The sequence below is a fragment of the Colius striatus genome, chromosome 1 (genome assembly GCF_028858725.1).
Source record: "Colius striatus isolate bColStr4 chromosome 1, bColStr4.1.hap1, whole genome shotgun sequence".
NCBI classification, from domain to species: domain Eukaryota; kingdom Metazoa; phylum Chordata; class Aves; order Coliiformes; family Coliidae; genus Colius; species Colius striatus.
Window position 1 is genome coordinate 169,361,986 of NC_084759.1, and position 16,544 is coordinate 169,378,529.

A 16,544-nucleotide genomic window follows, 5' to 3' on the forward strand; every position below is an offset into this window, starting at 1 on the left:
AGATTTCCATATGTCCCCTCTCAAGACATTTCTCTGTTTCAGTGACAAAGCTGAAGCAGTTTTGTAACCACTCAGGATGCCTATCTGATATAAGAAGCAGCAAAGTGAAGATGATGTTGCATTTTGAAAATGCCAGTGTAGAAAGGGTAATTTAAATTGAAGAATTCTGTAATACTTCCAGATGAATTAAAGCTCAACTGTGTGGTACGAGCAGATCTCAGTTGATACATCAAGACCTGACAATCCCATCAGTGTGAAAAAAAAAAAGAGAAAAAGAGGAATAAAATGAAAAACACACAATACTGATGGAAAAATCGAACTGACAGTGGAAATTGAAAGCAAGTATTTTATGATTTTATGTCATAATCTATAAATACTGATATGGAAGGAACAATAGTCAGAATGGGTGATGCTGTTTTTCTTTGAGAAAAAAAAAATTACTTTCTTTCTAGACCATAACTATATTCCCAGTGTGATGTCTGACCCATGGATATTTAATCTTCATTATGCAGCTCTGATTAGGAAGGAGTAACGCTTAGATCCTCAGATATAACTGGCCTATGTCTCTAAATAGGAAGTTTAAAATAAATCTTTTTCAGTTCAAGGCAACTGGCTTGGTGATAACTTACTAACTTTCTAAGTCAGAAGTTGCCAGAAATATTGGAAACCTGCTAGAACCATCCGAGATACTCCTCTTCCCTCTCTTCTCCACTATATGTTGTCTGCACAGGGGATGTAAGTGAAGAAAGGGACCCCAAAGTACCACGTGGAAGTATTGGCTACCAGGTGTCACATGAAGATCCCGTATCTGGGTCTTCTTGGAAACAGAAGATTTGAACCTATTTCGAGAGAAAAATTCCACTGCCCTCACAGGAAGGATTTGAACTTGAGGAAACGTTCAAATTTCAGTGTGATTCTAACACAGAGAAAGAAAATGCTTCAGTGATATAGTTGCTGTCTGCCGGTAATTATAGCATTCTTTGACTCACGTGAGGAAGTTTTAGGAAATTTAAGCACTTGGAATGTATCCAGAATGTTTCTTTCTTGATCTCAGAAACCACTAATCAAAATTAAAATTGTATAATTGTCTGACTCATTCTTCACCTGCAGGGAGAAATGCTAAGATAATATTCAAAGCAAATCTTCATTGTGTGAATCCAACATCTCTTTCTTTCAAGGTGGATTGATGTTTAACGCTTGAATTACATTTTAAATGTAGTAATTGTATTGTCTTGAACACTGTTGAGTTGTGCAATGAGTTAGGCAAAAACCTCAGGAACCTATTTTGAATGTAGTTGAGGAAAGGTGGTACTGTGTTAACAAGCAGCATTTAAGATGTTTACATTTTCCTTTGGACTTATTCTTTATTGCAATGCAAGCAGATTGCACAGATGATCATTCTGGGAAAAGGCAAGTAGAGAAGAGTCCCAGAGATCAGTCATCTTGAGAACTGAATGTCTTGAGCAAGGAGTTCATTTGAACTGGTTTTGTTTTTCAGACACTGCAAATGGATGTAAACAAGCTGAATATCACATTGCTTCGGATATTTCGCCAAGGAGTGGCAGCAGCACTGGGGCTCTTACCTCAGCAAGTTCATATCAACAGACTTATTGTAAGTACCAAAGGGCTGTATAGAATAAAATGTACCTGGTTATTTTGATTTCTCTTAAATTTCTTTTCCTGTCACTATGGAAAAGTGCAATAAAATAGGACAGAAAAATATTTTTTCCAATTTTACCTGTTTAACTGAGCTACAGAAAAATAGATCTCCATTTCAAACTGATTTACATTTTCTTTTGAAAGGAAACCCCTCTCAGTTACAGTCTAGAAAAGAATTAACTCAGATAAATCTCCTTTGTGTCCTATCCATAAGCAGATTGCTTATCCCTTAGTTTTCATTCCAGTGCAATGCTACATCATATTAAGAAACACTTATTAATATTTTGTTTTTCAGAGGTTGAGTATTGCTCAAAAATTACATGTGATTCTGCCTTTCAAAGGCATGTTCACAATTTATCCTCAGACTTTCTACTAGTAAACTAAATGTCTTCTTAAAATATTAATATTCATGTTTTGCTGTTCAGCTGTAACAATTGGTGCTCTTTTAGACTATGGTACATTTGCAAAAGTTGCCAACAATTTTGCTTCTAGAGACAAAGACTTTTTAAAAGCAATTGTAACGTATGGTTTTCTGTGTATGGTTAAGTGCATACATCCTCAACAATATTATCTCTTCGTGATAGTTTTGCCATGAAGTGGAAAAAACACAACACGATGTGTGTATTGGTAGCATTCAATTCACATTGCAGAGGGTAGCAAAGTTATTTTATTTTATTCTACATACAGGTTGAATATTAGGCAAGAAAACTGACAGGTTCAGCATAAAAGTATTTCCTGCCTTGATAGTTTGACAGGATTGTGTACAGCAAAAAGGATTATAAAACTCCTTCAAGTAATGTCTCTGTGAGAAAGGAGCACACAAAAAGTACGTCAGAAAAGATCAATAGGAATGCACTGCAGCCCTTTTCATCTTCGCCAGGAATGTCACTCATTCATGACAAGTGATGCTAAATCTTCTTTGTCCTCTGTATTAGCCCAAAATTAAAGGCTGAAAGACATATTCAGAGAAAAACACAATTACGTGAGAACTCTTCCAGAGTTTGGGATGTGTACTTCAACATATTAAGTCATTTAGTAGCTTTCTTACTATGCTCTGTAGAAATTATGCAACTAAGCAGAAGAATTATGGCGTTCATTTTCCTACTGGCTCCATAACTTTTCCCTTTCTTCTCTCATTTGTGATCCAAGGGAAAAGGTATTGTCACTTTGCACCTGCATGTAGCTCAGAATACAGTAAGAATTAATTACCCATGTCAACTTCTGTAAAAGTCTGCTATGATTTAATATTTTAGTGATACAAGAAAGCAAGCAAACATTTGCCCCATTTGTTCTAAAAATCACACAGAGTCAAAATTCACAAGGGAGAGAAACATCTTAATTGTAGGAGACATTATTCTCACTTTGCATCTTTTTAACGTGAGACATTTCCTCTCATGCAGAGTGCTGGCAAGCAAACAGGGGACATGAAAATTCATCTCATCACACTTCAGCCTAGTCTAAGCTACTCATCTAAACTCTCGGTAAAAACAATATAGATAAGGGTACTGGAGGAGTAGAGGTATTGGGGTCCTGGTTATTTTAGAATGGATTAAATCATTCTCTAGAGATACTAGTCTCTCTCTGCTGACTTTGGAGGTAGTTTAGATGACTGAAGTGAGTTAAGTTGACTCTCTCCCAAGTGAGCAGGAATCAGAAGTGATTAAGAGCCTAGCTGCCAGGATGTGGTTGGGCACAGGGAGAACAGAGGGCCTGCTAGTGGCTTACATATAACAACACAAAGTGTGCTGGGGAATTTTACCTGGGAGAAATTAACCTTTCCAGTAAATCCTCCTCCCACAAAGGCCTTTTAATGGACAGAAGACCTCCTAAACAGAGGAGGTGTGAAACAGTGGGAATGCTGCATACACATCAAGCCTTGCCTTTTACCTGTTAGCTACACACAGAACCAGCCACCTGCCCACATTAGAGACTGAGTAGGACTGCATCATCAACTCTGCTTCTTCAACTTGACAAAAGTCTGCCTTGAACTGATGCTCTAGATGTGTAGGTCTGTTTTCACTCCTTACAACCCTCTGATCTGAACAGACTCACTGAAAAATGCCTGATCTCACCAGCAGACAATGTCCTTACCAGTCTCACAGAGCAGATGTTGCCAGTGGCACATGTGAGAGTACAGAGGGCAGATTTAGTTAGGGTAAACATGTTTTAAAGCATCCCTTTGTGTGCAGCTCTACTTCTGAATGCAAAACTAGATATTTTAAGAATGTCAAAAGAAGTCTTTTTCTTCACTTTGGTAATGACGATGCATATTCAAGGTGAGGGGGAGGAGTGGGGAAAATCAGGATTATCCCAATTTGAACTGATCTCTCCCATCCCATAATGATGAACAGCCAAAAACCAGGCTGGTGAGATCCATGCATGTGCAGGCAGCAATGCAGGCAGTAGCTCTATGTGTACCTTGTGCTTGTGGAACCCCCCACATTAGGACTCTACATCAGAGCATCAGCTAAGTTGGCCATAGCCCTAGGTAACCTGGGTTCCCGGACACTGTTTAGACATCAGCCCTCTCTGGAGCGCTGGTCTCAGATGCTGTTCTAGTCTACCACAACCAAAGGAACCCTACGGCAATCTCTCTTTTTGCTTGCTTGCATTGAGCATCATCGACATCTCTAATACAGCACCCCTTTTGGCTACCAGGACTGCATCAAAGACACCAGCACAGAAATTAGTAGAGGTGAGGGTAAGCATTCTTGGCTTACCCATTAAATATAAACAAAACTTTTCTGGTCTTTTCATCTTTTTGTGCCATTTTAAGGAGTTGCACTGCAGTCAGTTAAAAGGACTTTACATTGTGGTATGTGTCTGCAACATGTTTACACAGGATTAGAAAGCAGTGCCAAAATACCACAGTATTATACTAAGCATTCCTGTTTAAGGACTACCTTCTACAACAGGGCTTCATTTCAGCTCAGATCAGATGAACTATCTGCTAAAATCCCTGCTGGCACTTTGCCCTTGACCCCACTCATCCAATGGCTTCTCTCCTCACCATGTTACATTGACCTATCTGGTTTAATGATACCAGACTCAGGACTATCTTGTCAATAGTGAAGGAGACAAAGCACACATACCCATTTATGGTATTTGCATTTTCTTGTGCAGTCAGTTGGGATTTAAGGAGTCAGTGAATAGGTATACTCTCCTCACAGAGCAGCTTGAAAACTTTATATTCTATGCTTTTGTTTTTTGAATGATAGTTACAATCTCAGACCCTTCCTATGGTTCTACATTTTTTTAAATTTTCCTAGGGGAAGAAGAATTGTGTGGAGCTGTTTGTGTCACCACTGAACAGAAAGCCAGGAATTTCTGAGGCACTCCCATCAGAAGAAGTGCTGCGTTCTCTTAACATCAACATTTTGCATCAGAGTTTATCCCAGTTTGGAATAACGGAGGTCTCTCCTGAGGTTGGTTATAATTTTTCTAACCTGTAGTTCGTTACAGATTAGGCAGTTATTACATCTCTGGTAGTTTTTGGGCTGAGGTTCTCAAGCATGAGGCAGGAAATGTATAATCTAAGATGGCATTACTGCTATAAGGCAATTATACAGCTAGCCCTGTTAAATTGCTTTAATAGTGCTTCATTGGCTATTTAAGCATTAATATCCAGGTCCTCCTCACAGAGCTGGGATACTATTGAAACCAGAGTTTAGATCTTAAGCATGCAGCAGCATCTTAAATGAAGTAGGCCACAGGACTTTTGATCTCTTAATGCTGGTCAGCAGGTACAATGATTTCAGTGGATAGATAAATGAAATGCAGATGTCAGGTGTGAGCATTACTGCATTGGTGTCTTGTAAGCCCTTACCTACATGTAAAGACCCTCAGGATTCAGCGTGAGGTCTGAATAACTTCAAACATTACCAGGAATCAGCATTTTCCATGGAAGCCTCAATTTTGACAGAGTTGATGTCTGTGTCAAAAAAAGTGGAAAAAACAGGAGGGGTTCTGAAGAGCTTTGTTTTCTTGTATGGGTAAAGATTTCCTGGGTTTTTTTACATCCAAACCTGTTTGAGCCATTGCTGAGTTAGTACTGATTGTTATGTTGCCCTGTGTTTCTACTTATTAGAAATGCTTTTGATCATTTAAAGTATTCCAACTCCATTTAAGAATATGGAAGATGTCTTTGATACAAAAAAAAAAAAAGAAAAACAAAAATAAAAGCAGTTGGGCAGTTTAATACAATTTTATATGATTTGTTACAGCAGCCTGCCACTATGAAAATGGGCAGATTGTCAGGTTTTAGCTGTTGTAATACAAATCGAAGCCAAGCATTGCTGTCCAAAAGTCAAATCATGTCTTTATTTCGCCCATCGGTGACCTAAGCTAAGCTTCCTTTAGGTCAGAATTTCCTTTGTTACTGAAGCATATAAGTCTGACAGTTGTAATAGATGCAATTATCTGTTCCAAGTACTTCAGTTACAAATAACTCTTCAAGTAGACACAGAACAAGAACATATATGAATAATAGATGAGTGGACAAATGTCATTGAGCTATGAAGAGGTATTGGAAAAAAACATAGAGCCGAACTCAAGATCACAAGTTAGATACATTTCAATAGTCTAGTGCTCAGATATTTGGATTTTCTTTCTGGGGAAAAAATATGTAGGCAACCAGATGGAATTATTTAGAAGATCATTTAGAATGAAAGTTGTTCAGGCTCTAACTCCTTATAATATTATTGGAGAAAAAAGAGATTATTTTAATATTTCAGTTCCCATCTATTATACTGCTAAGGCCCCGATCCTGAAACAAGCATGCAGCTTTATACTAGGTAAAGGTATTCCTTTTGGGTCTCAATAAATTGTTTACATGCATAAGACTTCACAGAAAACAGGAGCTAAAAGACAACAACATACAATGTTTACTTGCTTAGCTATTATCCAATTATTTACTCTTCCCTCAACCCTCTACGAGCAAAACATGCCAAACCAAGTAACAGCAAAGAAAATCAAAACAGGCAACCTTTGAAGGAAGGTATAGTTATACAAGCTTTACATAGCTTTGACATATTATTTTACTCATTGTATGTGTGTAGTCCTGACTTATCAATCCTAATTAAATCACAATCTAATAAATGATACACTTTTCTTCTTCAAAAAAGTCTTAATGCTTTACAACCAATATTGCATGTGCGTCAAAAGACGCATTATCCCCATCTTTCTAGGTGGGTCACTGGCACAGAGGTGTTAAGGCTGGAATTTGTCTCCTTTTTTGGCTGCCTATTTCAGTATGAGCTGGCTAAGGTTTGAAAGTCTACTGTCTCTCTCTACAGTAAGCAGAAAGGGAGATATTTTTGGCAGGCAGTTCGTCTCAGCTATGAGATGTGTCTCCCAAGTTTGCTTGATTGACTCTTTCTAACAAAGCTCAGCTTAAACTACACCCCCAGCTGTATAGGGTTAATAGTGAGAGAGATTACTCTGTTCTGAGAAACTTTACCAAGATTATGTAGGAAAACCCAAGTGGAAAACTGAAGCTCTCTGCTTACAGCCTTAACCCATGCTATATCCTAAACAGCAAAAGTCTCAGTGGATGTGTGTGACTGGAACTACATTTCCATTCATTCACATCTACTGATGCATTAATCACTGACTGATCTATTTTCAATTGATTTGTCTGTCTCAAAATTCATATCCTAGTTTCTTATTCTGCAGTAGCTAAAAGAGCTGATTCTCTATATGCTTTCAATGTAGAAACCGCTAGAGTCCTTTGCTGCCTGGTGTAAAATGGGATATGTACCTGTGGAAATGGGAAAATTCAGTTTAATGGAGTTGTTGCTATTTCAGGGATCCAGTTCAATGTCAGTATCTTCCATGTGTCCTTCCTCTTCCAAGGGACTACTGTAGCATTAGTTCTTTTTATTATGGTTTGAAGTGGGATTTAGCATTGCATTCTGCTTCATGGTATGTATCAGGGCCAGAAGCAGAACTTCATGAGAAGAAACTACTGAATTGGTGCTTGTTGATGGGACCAAATTCAATGACTTGGGCAGGCCACATTATTATGGTGTGGGAATCCTGACTTCCTAATGTCTTTAAATTGTGCTCAGAGGAAAAAAATATATTACTGGATTTCAGGGTGTAGTAGAGTAGAAGAGAACTTAAAGTGGTTTTGAGGGACAAATGTAACTGAAGTCACAGTAAGTAAAATAAGATTTACTAAGAGATAAGCTGATACTGGAAGATATGTCACTAAAGAGAAATTTCCAGAGTTCATACCAAAATTACGCAATTCCAAAATGTACCATTACAGCCTCCTTGCACAAGGCTCTGTTGGTTGCCTTTGAAGTGTGTGATATTAACTTATTAGAGGAGAAATCAAAGGAAGCAATCATGCACTTAAAGCATTCAGAAACTGTAAGTCATTGTAAGGACAAATGATCAAAACCACTAGCTTGGCAATTACAACAGCCTAAACCTACAGAGGTGCCCGGGAACAAAGTGGAGCAGAATGAGGTGACCCTGTGATCAGGCCCAGCAGACACAGCCCTCCACCTACACGGGTGCACCCAGAGCACTGCAGCAGGGAACAAGGGCCCTGCAGGCCTCACAGCTTGGGCCTGAAATCACACCACTTTATCCCACATGCTTGTAAGGCAGGGGCTTTGAGAAGGCATTGTCATGGCAGAAACTAAGTGGCTATTATCTCTAGAGTGTCCCATGAGTCTGAGAGGTCATCCTTGCTCTTGCATGTTTGCAGTGAGGGTGGAAATGGTTTCCCGGCAGACTTTGCTAACCTGCCTTAGCTAATGTAGGTAAAATAGCAGAAAAAACCAAAACAACTTAGTGTGAGCTTCGATTAATGCTTTTTGATCTTAAGTTTGATCCTTATCTCCCTGTAAGCATTCCTATGAGCTCAGATCTACAGCTTGCCATGGTTTTTTTAGTGTTTTAGCCCAAGGAACTAATTGGAGTTAACTGACACAATTTGCAAATTCACCTGTTTTCCAGTGAAGACTTACTTTTCCTGGCAGTTAAGAATACATTGATTCTTCCCCACCTTCAACTATGCCATATGGAAAAAGCGTAAATTAACCTGGCTAATCCTGCATGACTCACGTGATTATGGAGACTCCTTAGAGAATGGAGTAAAATACTGGGGGATGATGCTTTTGATGATGGAAAGAATTATCAACCTTCCTCCCTGTAGCCAGGTTTGCATCATCTGGGACCTGATGACACCTGAGCTTTTGGAACTTCCCTACCGTTCCACCTGCTCTAGTATTCCTCTGCCTTTGTCAGCTGTGGCTTTTTTGCAGCTTAGTTTATCTTCCTGTCCTCTGGTGACAGTGGTACATTCCCATTCCTCAAAAACTACCTGAAAGTCTTAGTGGATTCTCTGACAGGAAAAGATTCTCATTTGAGTGAGAGAAATGTGGAGTAACGTCAGCCACTTAAGACACAGAAAATCTCTGTGCCCATGGCTCATTGCCCATGTCACAGACAGGAGCCCTCTCTTTTTTGCTTTTTCCCTAGCATTTGGCCATCATGTGAACTTGCTTCCTGGACACCAACAATTTGTAGTAAGCATGGCAGTTGCTGTCCCACTTACCAGATTTCCCAGACTGAGGAACAAAGTGCTGAATGAGAAAGCAATTCCTTATCGTGGGCATGGGATGACTCAGAGGTCATAGCCTCTTTGGTCATGAGGGAGTAGCTTTAACAGTGACAGCTGTCCTACAATTAGATCCAGGGGAGAGATTTCCTTGTTTAGGTGAAGGTACTACTAAAGTGTTTCAAAATGGTGTGTCAGATATGCTTCAGTTGTGGCATACATCTTTTACCCTTTTTACAGCATTTTTTAATATTCCCTGAACTTTGTTTTTAGAAAGACAAATCAGAGGATGCTGTATCCTGAACACACATACCATTGGGGAGACATCATAGAAATTAATTCTCTTAGGCTCAGTTACATTCGGAAAGTCTATGATAAAATATTTTTAAAGTTCAGTGACACTAATTAATTACAATTAAGTCTCTCACTCATTGAGTCAAAAAGTCCTGTTGGCTCTTTGTTTACTTTTTAGTGTATTTGTCCTTTCAGTGAAGATGTACAAAAATCCCTGCATTTACTCACTTCCAGGTCAGCATGGCTAATTCTCCTTCAGCTCCTGCTTTTTTTATCTAGATTTCCTCCTGAAAAAACTGAAATACCAGAAAGCCACCAGGTAACTAACTCATCCAGGGTCAAACCTTTTGTAACTAATGGTCCAGAGCTGCAGCTGCTGCTGTCACCATGGGATTGCCATGGAGCTCAACAGGACCAGTCCCAAATGTGGAGTAGCTGCAGATTTGGGCTCTGAGCCAGTATTGGGACCCAAATACTGTGCTGTGAGCACAACAGACTAAACTTGCTGTGCTGAGGCAGCAGATTGAATAGAGTGCTGCACCTCGTTAGAGTGGCAGTGCTGTTGGAATATGTCTAGGAACAATTTTTGCAGAAATATTTGGCAAGATTTCCAGTTTCTCTTTGAAAGTCTTGTTTTTTAAGTTGCTCATTAAATACTATACTAACACTTAGAAACTTTGTTAAACTGTCAATACCTGCAATCCTTTTAAGCCAAGATCATGAACCTGTGCATGATAAAATGCACACACACATACACACAAATAGACTAATACATGAATTTTATAAGGTCTGTTTCTGTAGTTTCACAGAAGGGGATAAATAATTTCCATTCTCATCCCTAGAGCTATGACTTCCAAAGACAGCTCTTCTTTATTATGCTTTCATTTCTAAACTCCCGGTTATGCACATACACTTTTTTAAGCAAGCAATTCTCTGTAAATTAACCATGCTACCAAATACTTCTCTAAGTGTCTGCATTTTGTGGCAGTCCAATCTGTGAATTGACTTGCAGCCGCATTGACTTTAATCCACATTGTCCTGGCCCTTTTCAAAGCGAGCAGGACACAAACCTGTGTTGAAAGGAGGACCATGAAAACTACATTGGGATCCAGCATGTAGTAGGTTTTTGTCAGCTTGTCCTCTCTTCTCCAAGCCGTGATCTCCTCCTCCTCAGAAGGCCTTTCCACATGAATTTAACTTCAACAGGGCTTTTTGTGTTTGGGAGGCTAACAGGCATAAAGACTTTGCTTGACTATGAGCTATTCAAAAGAGCAAGCTCATCAGTGCTGAGCAGACTTTGGAGCATGAAGTACATGAAAAGTGATAGAGGGTCCTTGCAGCTGCCACTCACCTTTAAATGGAGGAACTTTTTCCTCTCTCTAAAACTCCCAGTGCTCTTACATAATATCCCCAGAGAGGGTAAAAGGCCACCTTGAGATGGGAAGACAGCTCACTAGTTAAACAAGAAGTTTAATTAAAACCATCAGGGGATTTCAGCAAAAGAGAAACAACAGTAAAGCCCCAAACATTTACAGTAAAAACCAGAATTTAAGAAAATAAATTTTACTCAATCTGAGAATTGTACTGAAAATTCACAGTTAAAAAAAAGAAAAGCAAGAAGCTGAAGATTGAGAAAGCAACATCTACTGAACTGACAACATCCTTGATTCTAAATAATACATTGCAGCTAAAGTGAGGGTACATGTATCCTGTTTCTACTACCAAATCTGGAAGCATAGTGACATTCTGGTAATTTAATAACCCAACCAAGTCCCCACACTGCAATAAAGCAAAAAATAAATGCTTTTAAAATTATTATTGTTATTATTTCATCATCTCCAGGAGTTCCCCGGGAGTTCTGGAAATTTTAGTGCACACAGCTGTTTCAGCAATGCTGTATGATCAGGAACCCAAAGATAATGAGATTACTCTAAGTGTCATCAGAATTAGGTGGATAATGAGATTGCTTTCAGCATAATCAGAATTTTTTATGTCTGCACACGTATGTGTGTGTGTACTCTAAAGGTGACAGTACAAGGGCTTCCTGGCTCGTGAAGGCAAACCGGCGAGTCACCTGCTCTTTGCTCCTGTGTCAAGTGTAAACAGTGCCGAGGCTGGTGCGTGGGTGCTGGGCCGGAGATAAGCACCGGGGAGAAAGAGGCAGAGCAAGTGGTTGCCACAGCCCACGCAGGAGTGCTGCCCTTTTACCTGCTGAGCCAGGTAGTTTCCAAGAAAGACGACGGGTCTTGTTTGCTCACCTTCAACTAGCCCATGACTCCTGGGGAGGATTATCTGGGCAGGCACGGAGAAGGTCTTAGATCACCTCACACAGATTTAGGAGCCCTGGGCCACATGCACGCGCGTGAACGGAGTGCAGGCAGGGTGTGGAGCCAAGGTGGGTATGCAAATAGCAGCGTCCACAGAGAGTGCCATGTACTGCGGAATGGGAACTGTGACAAAGTTGAGGAGGGTGATTAATGCATGACGAGAGCTACTTAATCTGCAAATGCTACTGTGTAACTTTCCTCTTTCTGTTTTGTTGCTTAAAAAAGAAAAATGTTTTACAAGGCCAGCATGAAGCAGACAAAATCTGGAGCAAAGAAGGATTTTATGCGGTTGTCATATTTCTCAGCATCTTTGTCATTCTAGTAACTTGTTTAATGGTAAGTTTCCTTTTTAACTTTTCTTGCTGTTCTTTATTTCATGCTTTACTCAACCTGAAGGATAGTATCAAACATTCTTTACATGAGTGGTGTTTTCTGAAAGCTATTAAAAACTCAGCCACAAGGTGAGAGTTGATCACTCTTATAATGCTGTAAAGCCAAAATTTGAAGAACCACATTTCGTCTTATAATTTGTGTCCAGTTGAAGAATGTAGAAGGAAGCTGAAGCAATAAATAATGGACTCTGAAATCTGCAGAGTAACCGTGTAATGATGTGAGTGATGTCTTCTCAGCATTCTTTCTAAGGTCCCAGGATCCCTGAAGTCACATAAGCTACCTGTATTTCAGTTTTATCAGATAGTAAAAACGACATCACATTGATACAACATTGTCAATGCACTGTTGTTATAGTGTCTTTCGGTATTGATGTATCAAATATATAGATTTTAAAGTGAAATGACTAGTAAGTACATGTAGGAGCGATCATATTTTTTAAGAACTTTGCTGTTCGTGTTGTATGAATACAGTGACCAGGTTACTGGGTGTTAGTCATACTTCTAATACACCAAATGTGAGATATGCAAGGGTCACACAGAAGATGAACAACACTACATTACCACTTTCATAGGGTAATTTTTACTTTTTCTCCGGTGTTGTTTCTCATGTCCTTTCCTTTTCTTAATTTTATATCCCTTCCATGGTGCATAAATATAAGGGTTTACTGGATTCTACGACAATTTTCAGCATTTATGAAGACATAGTGTCTTGGAGTCTTTTGAGACATTTTGCTTCCAAGCACTTTTCTTAAAACTAGATGGAGTCCTCACTTAAGACTTTAAGATGGGGAGAATGCTTAAACTGAAGATATTCGTAGGCAATCACATTTATTTTTAAAAAATGTTATTTAAACTGTCAAAGTCTCCTTAATATTTGAAGAGTACTTATTTTCTCAAAAAAAATGTTGGTTTATGTAATTTCTGCTTCCTAATCATCTCAATTTCTCCGTTGCATATCACTCAAAAATAGGAGAGTAACTCTAGAAGTATTCCTAACTTTTACTCAAACATTTTCCCTTTGGATAAGCAGATATCTCGGTCATTACTTACTGTTTAATTGGAAGGGTATGGAAAATGCTGCCTGTTCCTGTCCTGGTGATGCACAATATTTTCATGAATTATTTGAAATGCGCAGACAGTACTGGAAATTGTAACCATTACAGAGGACAGTATCAGAACTTAAAATGATGGAGATGATGGAGAAAAGATAGTAAGTAACAGGAATGCTACTTGGCAAGGGCAAGAGCTCTAATCAGGAGAAATGTAGGAAATATGTGGCAAAGCAACAGTTCTGTGGAAAGGTTCCAGCAGTACCTCGGAGCACACACTGAAGTGAATGAGTAACACCACATTGTTGCAAAAAATACACATCTTGCCCTGGGATGTATAAATGAGGATCTGATCTCTAAGATTTGGATTCAACTTGTCTCTGCTCGTAATTCGGCTATAGAATAGTGTCTTACTCATTCTCTGTGGTCTCTTTTGGGTATCACACTTGTGAAAAATGTCAGGCAATGATAGTAGGGAGAAGATACAAGAGTGATCAAAGGTACAGAAGACATGAAATAATTTGGTGACATGGAAAAGAAGATCAAAGAGAAACATGACAGTTCTCAAACATGGAAAGATTACAAAGGCTGTGGTAGGGAGCAAGATAATACATTCTTCACTGGGGATTGGAAAAGAAGCAAATTTTTTGAAAGGATGATCTGGCTGACTCATTAAAAAGAAATTTGTTATTGCATGGGTCACTAAACCCTGGAGTGCATTGCTTGGGGAAGCTTGGGAGTTTTCACCCCTTAAGGTTTTAGGCATGCATCTGTCATGAAGGATTTGGGTGTAACTGATTTGGAGCTATGGCAGAGGTAAATACTAATAAACTCCCTGAACTACCTTCCAGATGGATTTATTATGGTGCTGTGGTCTTTTCAGCAGGTGTTCCTCTTTCTGTCCCTTCCCTGGTCCAACCTGTATCTTTAAGTGTGCTGCTTTTCAAACTGTGCAAATGTGTCTCAGATTTTGCCAAGACCTGCTTATATATGGAGTATGTTCAATCTATAAGGCTAACAAGCAGCTCATGTAGTTTCTCATCCCATTCCACATGTGTTAGTGGCAGATTTCTAAATAGTAGGAATTCAGTCTTTCAAATTCAGCCATTGCAGTCTATCAGACCATTCTGTTCGTTAGAATAAGGCATTAGGACTCATCCTTAAGTAGCTTTGGCTAGAGCAACCATATGAGACCACCAAAACAAGGCCTCTTTTTTAAAATTACAGGGTAGGCACCTGTTTGTCAGCAGGTTGTTATTTGTAGTTCAGAGGGCTCAAGAGCAAAAAGCTTAGCCTGTTTCTGTAGGTGCCTTGGAAACATACTTGAAAGTATGGAGTAGGAAGTACTTTAAGTGATGATTATGATGATCAACAATGCTCAGTGTAAGGCAACTGAATTGTCAATTGAAGTTGTCTGTGCAATTTCCACAGACATTGTAAAACATGCAGCCTTGTCTCTTGACTAGGCTTTACAAATCATGATGCTTCCTTGTGCTGAGAACACACTGTGCATTAACAGCTTTTAGGCTTCTTAATGCTTGACTAGAATCTAATAAATATCTGTCCTCTATCCATTAAAAAAAATATAGAGAGATATAAAAACATAGATAAAAAACTACAGGCCAGAATATTGCCAAACAGTGTAATAGAACAGCATATGAGCTAAAATCAGACTTGTAAATTGTACTTCTGAGGAAATTGTATGGATTTACTCAGCTAGTCCTTGTTGTCATGGTATGGGAACCTCTTGCATCCCAGGAACGAGTCATCACTTGCGGAAGTCAAACCAAAGCTCAGTGCTGTCCTTACAATATACTGACCATGGGCTCCCTGGGAGCATCATACATCATTTATAAAGTCTGCCAAAGTGTGAAGTAAGGACAAATATTTTTAGCAGTCCTATGTGTGAAACAGGTATTTTCTGTTTTACATAGAGAATTCACTGAGCCATTACCAAATCTGCTACAAAACATAGTATTTGGCAGTGGTTTAAATTATTTGCTATGATATTTCTTACTAATTTTGCTGGTTTTAATAAACCAGTATGTTTGCATATCCTTTTTTTAATATGTACATATAAGTATCTGTTGAGTAGTCTGAAATTATCACCTTCAGATGATGAAATGTTTCTAGCCAGTTGTGCTAAAAGGGTTTTTTAAATGTTTTCTTTTTCCTGATGAAAAAAAAATGATCAAAAAGTATGATTTTTTTTTTCATTTAAAATAATGAAAAGTCATGAACTTTGAGGAACCTGACCTGTGATAGATGTCCCTGCTTATGGCAGGGGATGTTGGACTTGGTGACCTTGAAAGGTCCCTTCCAACCCAAACTATTCTGTGAATCTATGGTTCCATGAACTTTGCCGTGTCAACAAATTGTGAAGATCTAAATTTTTACTACTGCCTCTGGTATTTGATGAATTAGGAACAGTTATTTGATGTTTGGAGAGATAGTTACTGAAATTATAAATATTTTTGCAGCTTCATGATTGTATTTCAGAATTTCTTTACCAAGAATATTGAATGACAAAAAAAATGCATTCCAAAACCAAATTTTCACATGACCTATCTCTTATTCTGAAACTTTAAAGTTTCAATATTCATAAATTGGTGCAGGACTTCTGAAATCACTTTCAATATATGATATATACAACTAATATCAGCTTGTCAGCTTCAGCTTTTGCAAGTTTAAAGATTTAAGTAAAAATTAACGGTCTGTCTTTATTGTCATACTGCAAGAGTTTTTTAAGATGACTGGAAGTTAGAGGTCTTGTCTATAAACTAGTCCTAAATTGTTTCAATTTTTTTTATTATGCTTCTGTAGAACTTTTAATGATGAGTTCAAATCGTGATATCCAAATGCCTCCCAGTAATGCATCAAACAACACAGCTAACATCTGTCACATTTTTGTACTTTCATCCTTTCCCCAGGGTTTGAGGGAAATTTTGTTAGCTGATTTTCTTCTGCATACAGATGCACAGTAGCTCTGCTCATGCAGAGATATACACAGCCTCACACACAGGTTGATAAATACTTTGTTAGAGAAAACGCTTTTAATTGGAATGAACTGTCTTAATTTCCATGTGGTTTCTGGGAGATTTTATTATACAGTCTTGGGTGCCCTGAATATCTCTAGGCAGATGAGGTTTTTTGTCACTGCTCCACATAACCATTGCCAAGAGCTTTGTTCTGGAGACATAGTTGTCTTGTTGGGATTTCTCTGAAGATAAATAAAAGCAGTTTCCACTGT

The 16,544-nt window shown here is 38.7% G+C and overlaps 1 protein-coding gene across 1 annotated transcript in view; it reads left to right on the forward strand.

The window, feature by feature from the left end:
• The window catches only part of PTPRR (protein tyrosine phosphatase receptor type R), a 133,619-nt gene that overhangs the window by 57,015 nt on the left and 60,060 nt on the right, over positions 1–16,544 (forward strand). The window contains exons 2-4 of the mRNA XM_010202606.2: positions 1,499–1,612; positions 4,929–5,084; positions 12,079–12,189. Coding sequence (XP_010200908.2) covers positions 1,499–1,612; positions 4,929–5,084; positions 12,079–12,189 — 381 coding nt within the window. The remainder of the gene's footprint in view (positions 1–1,498; positions 1,613–4,928; positions 5,085–12,078; positions 12,190–16,544) is intronic.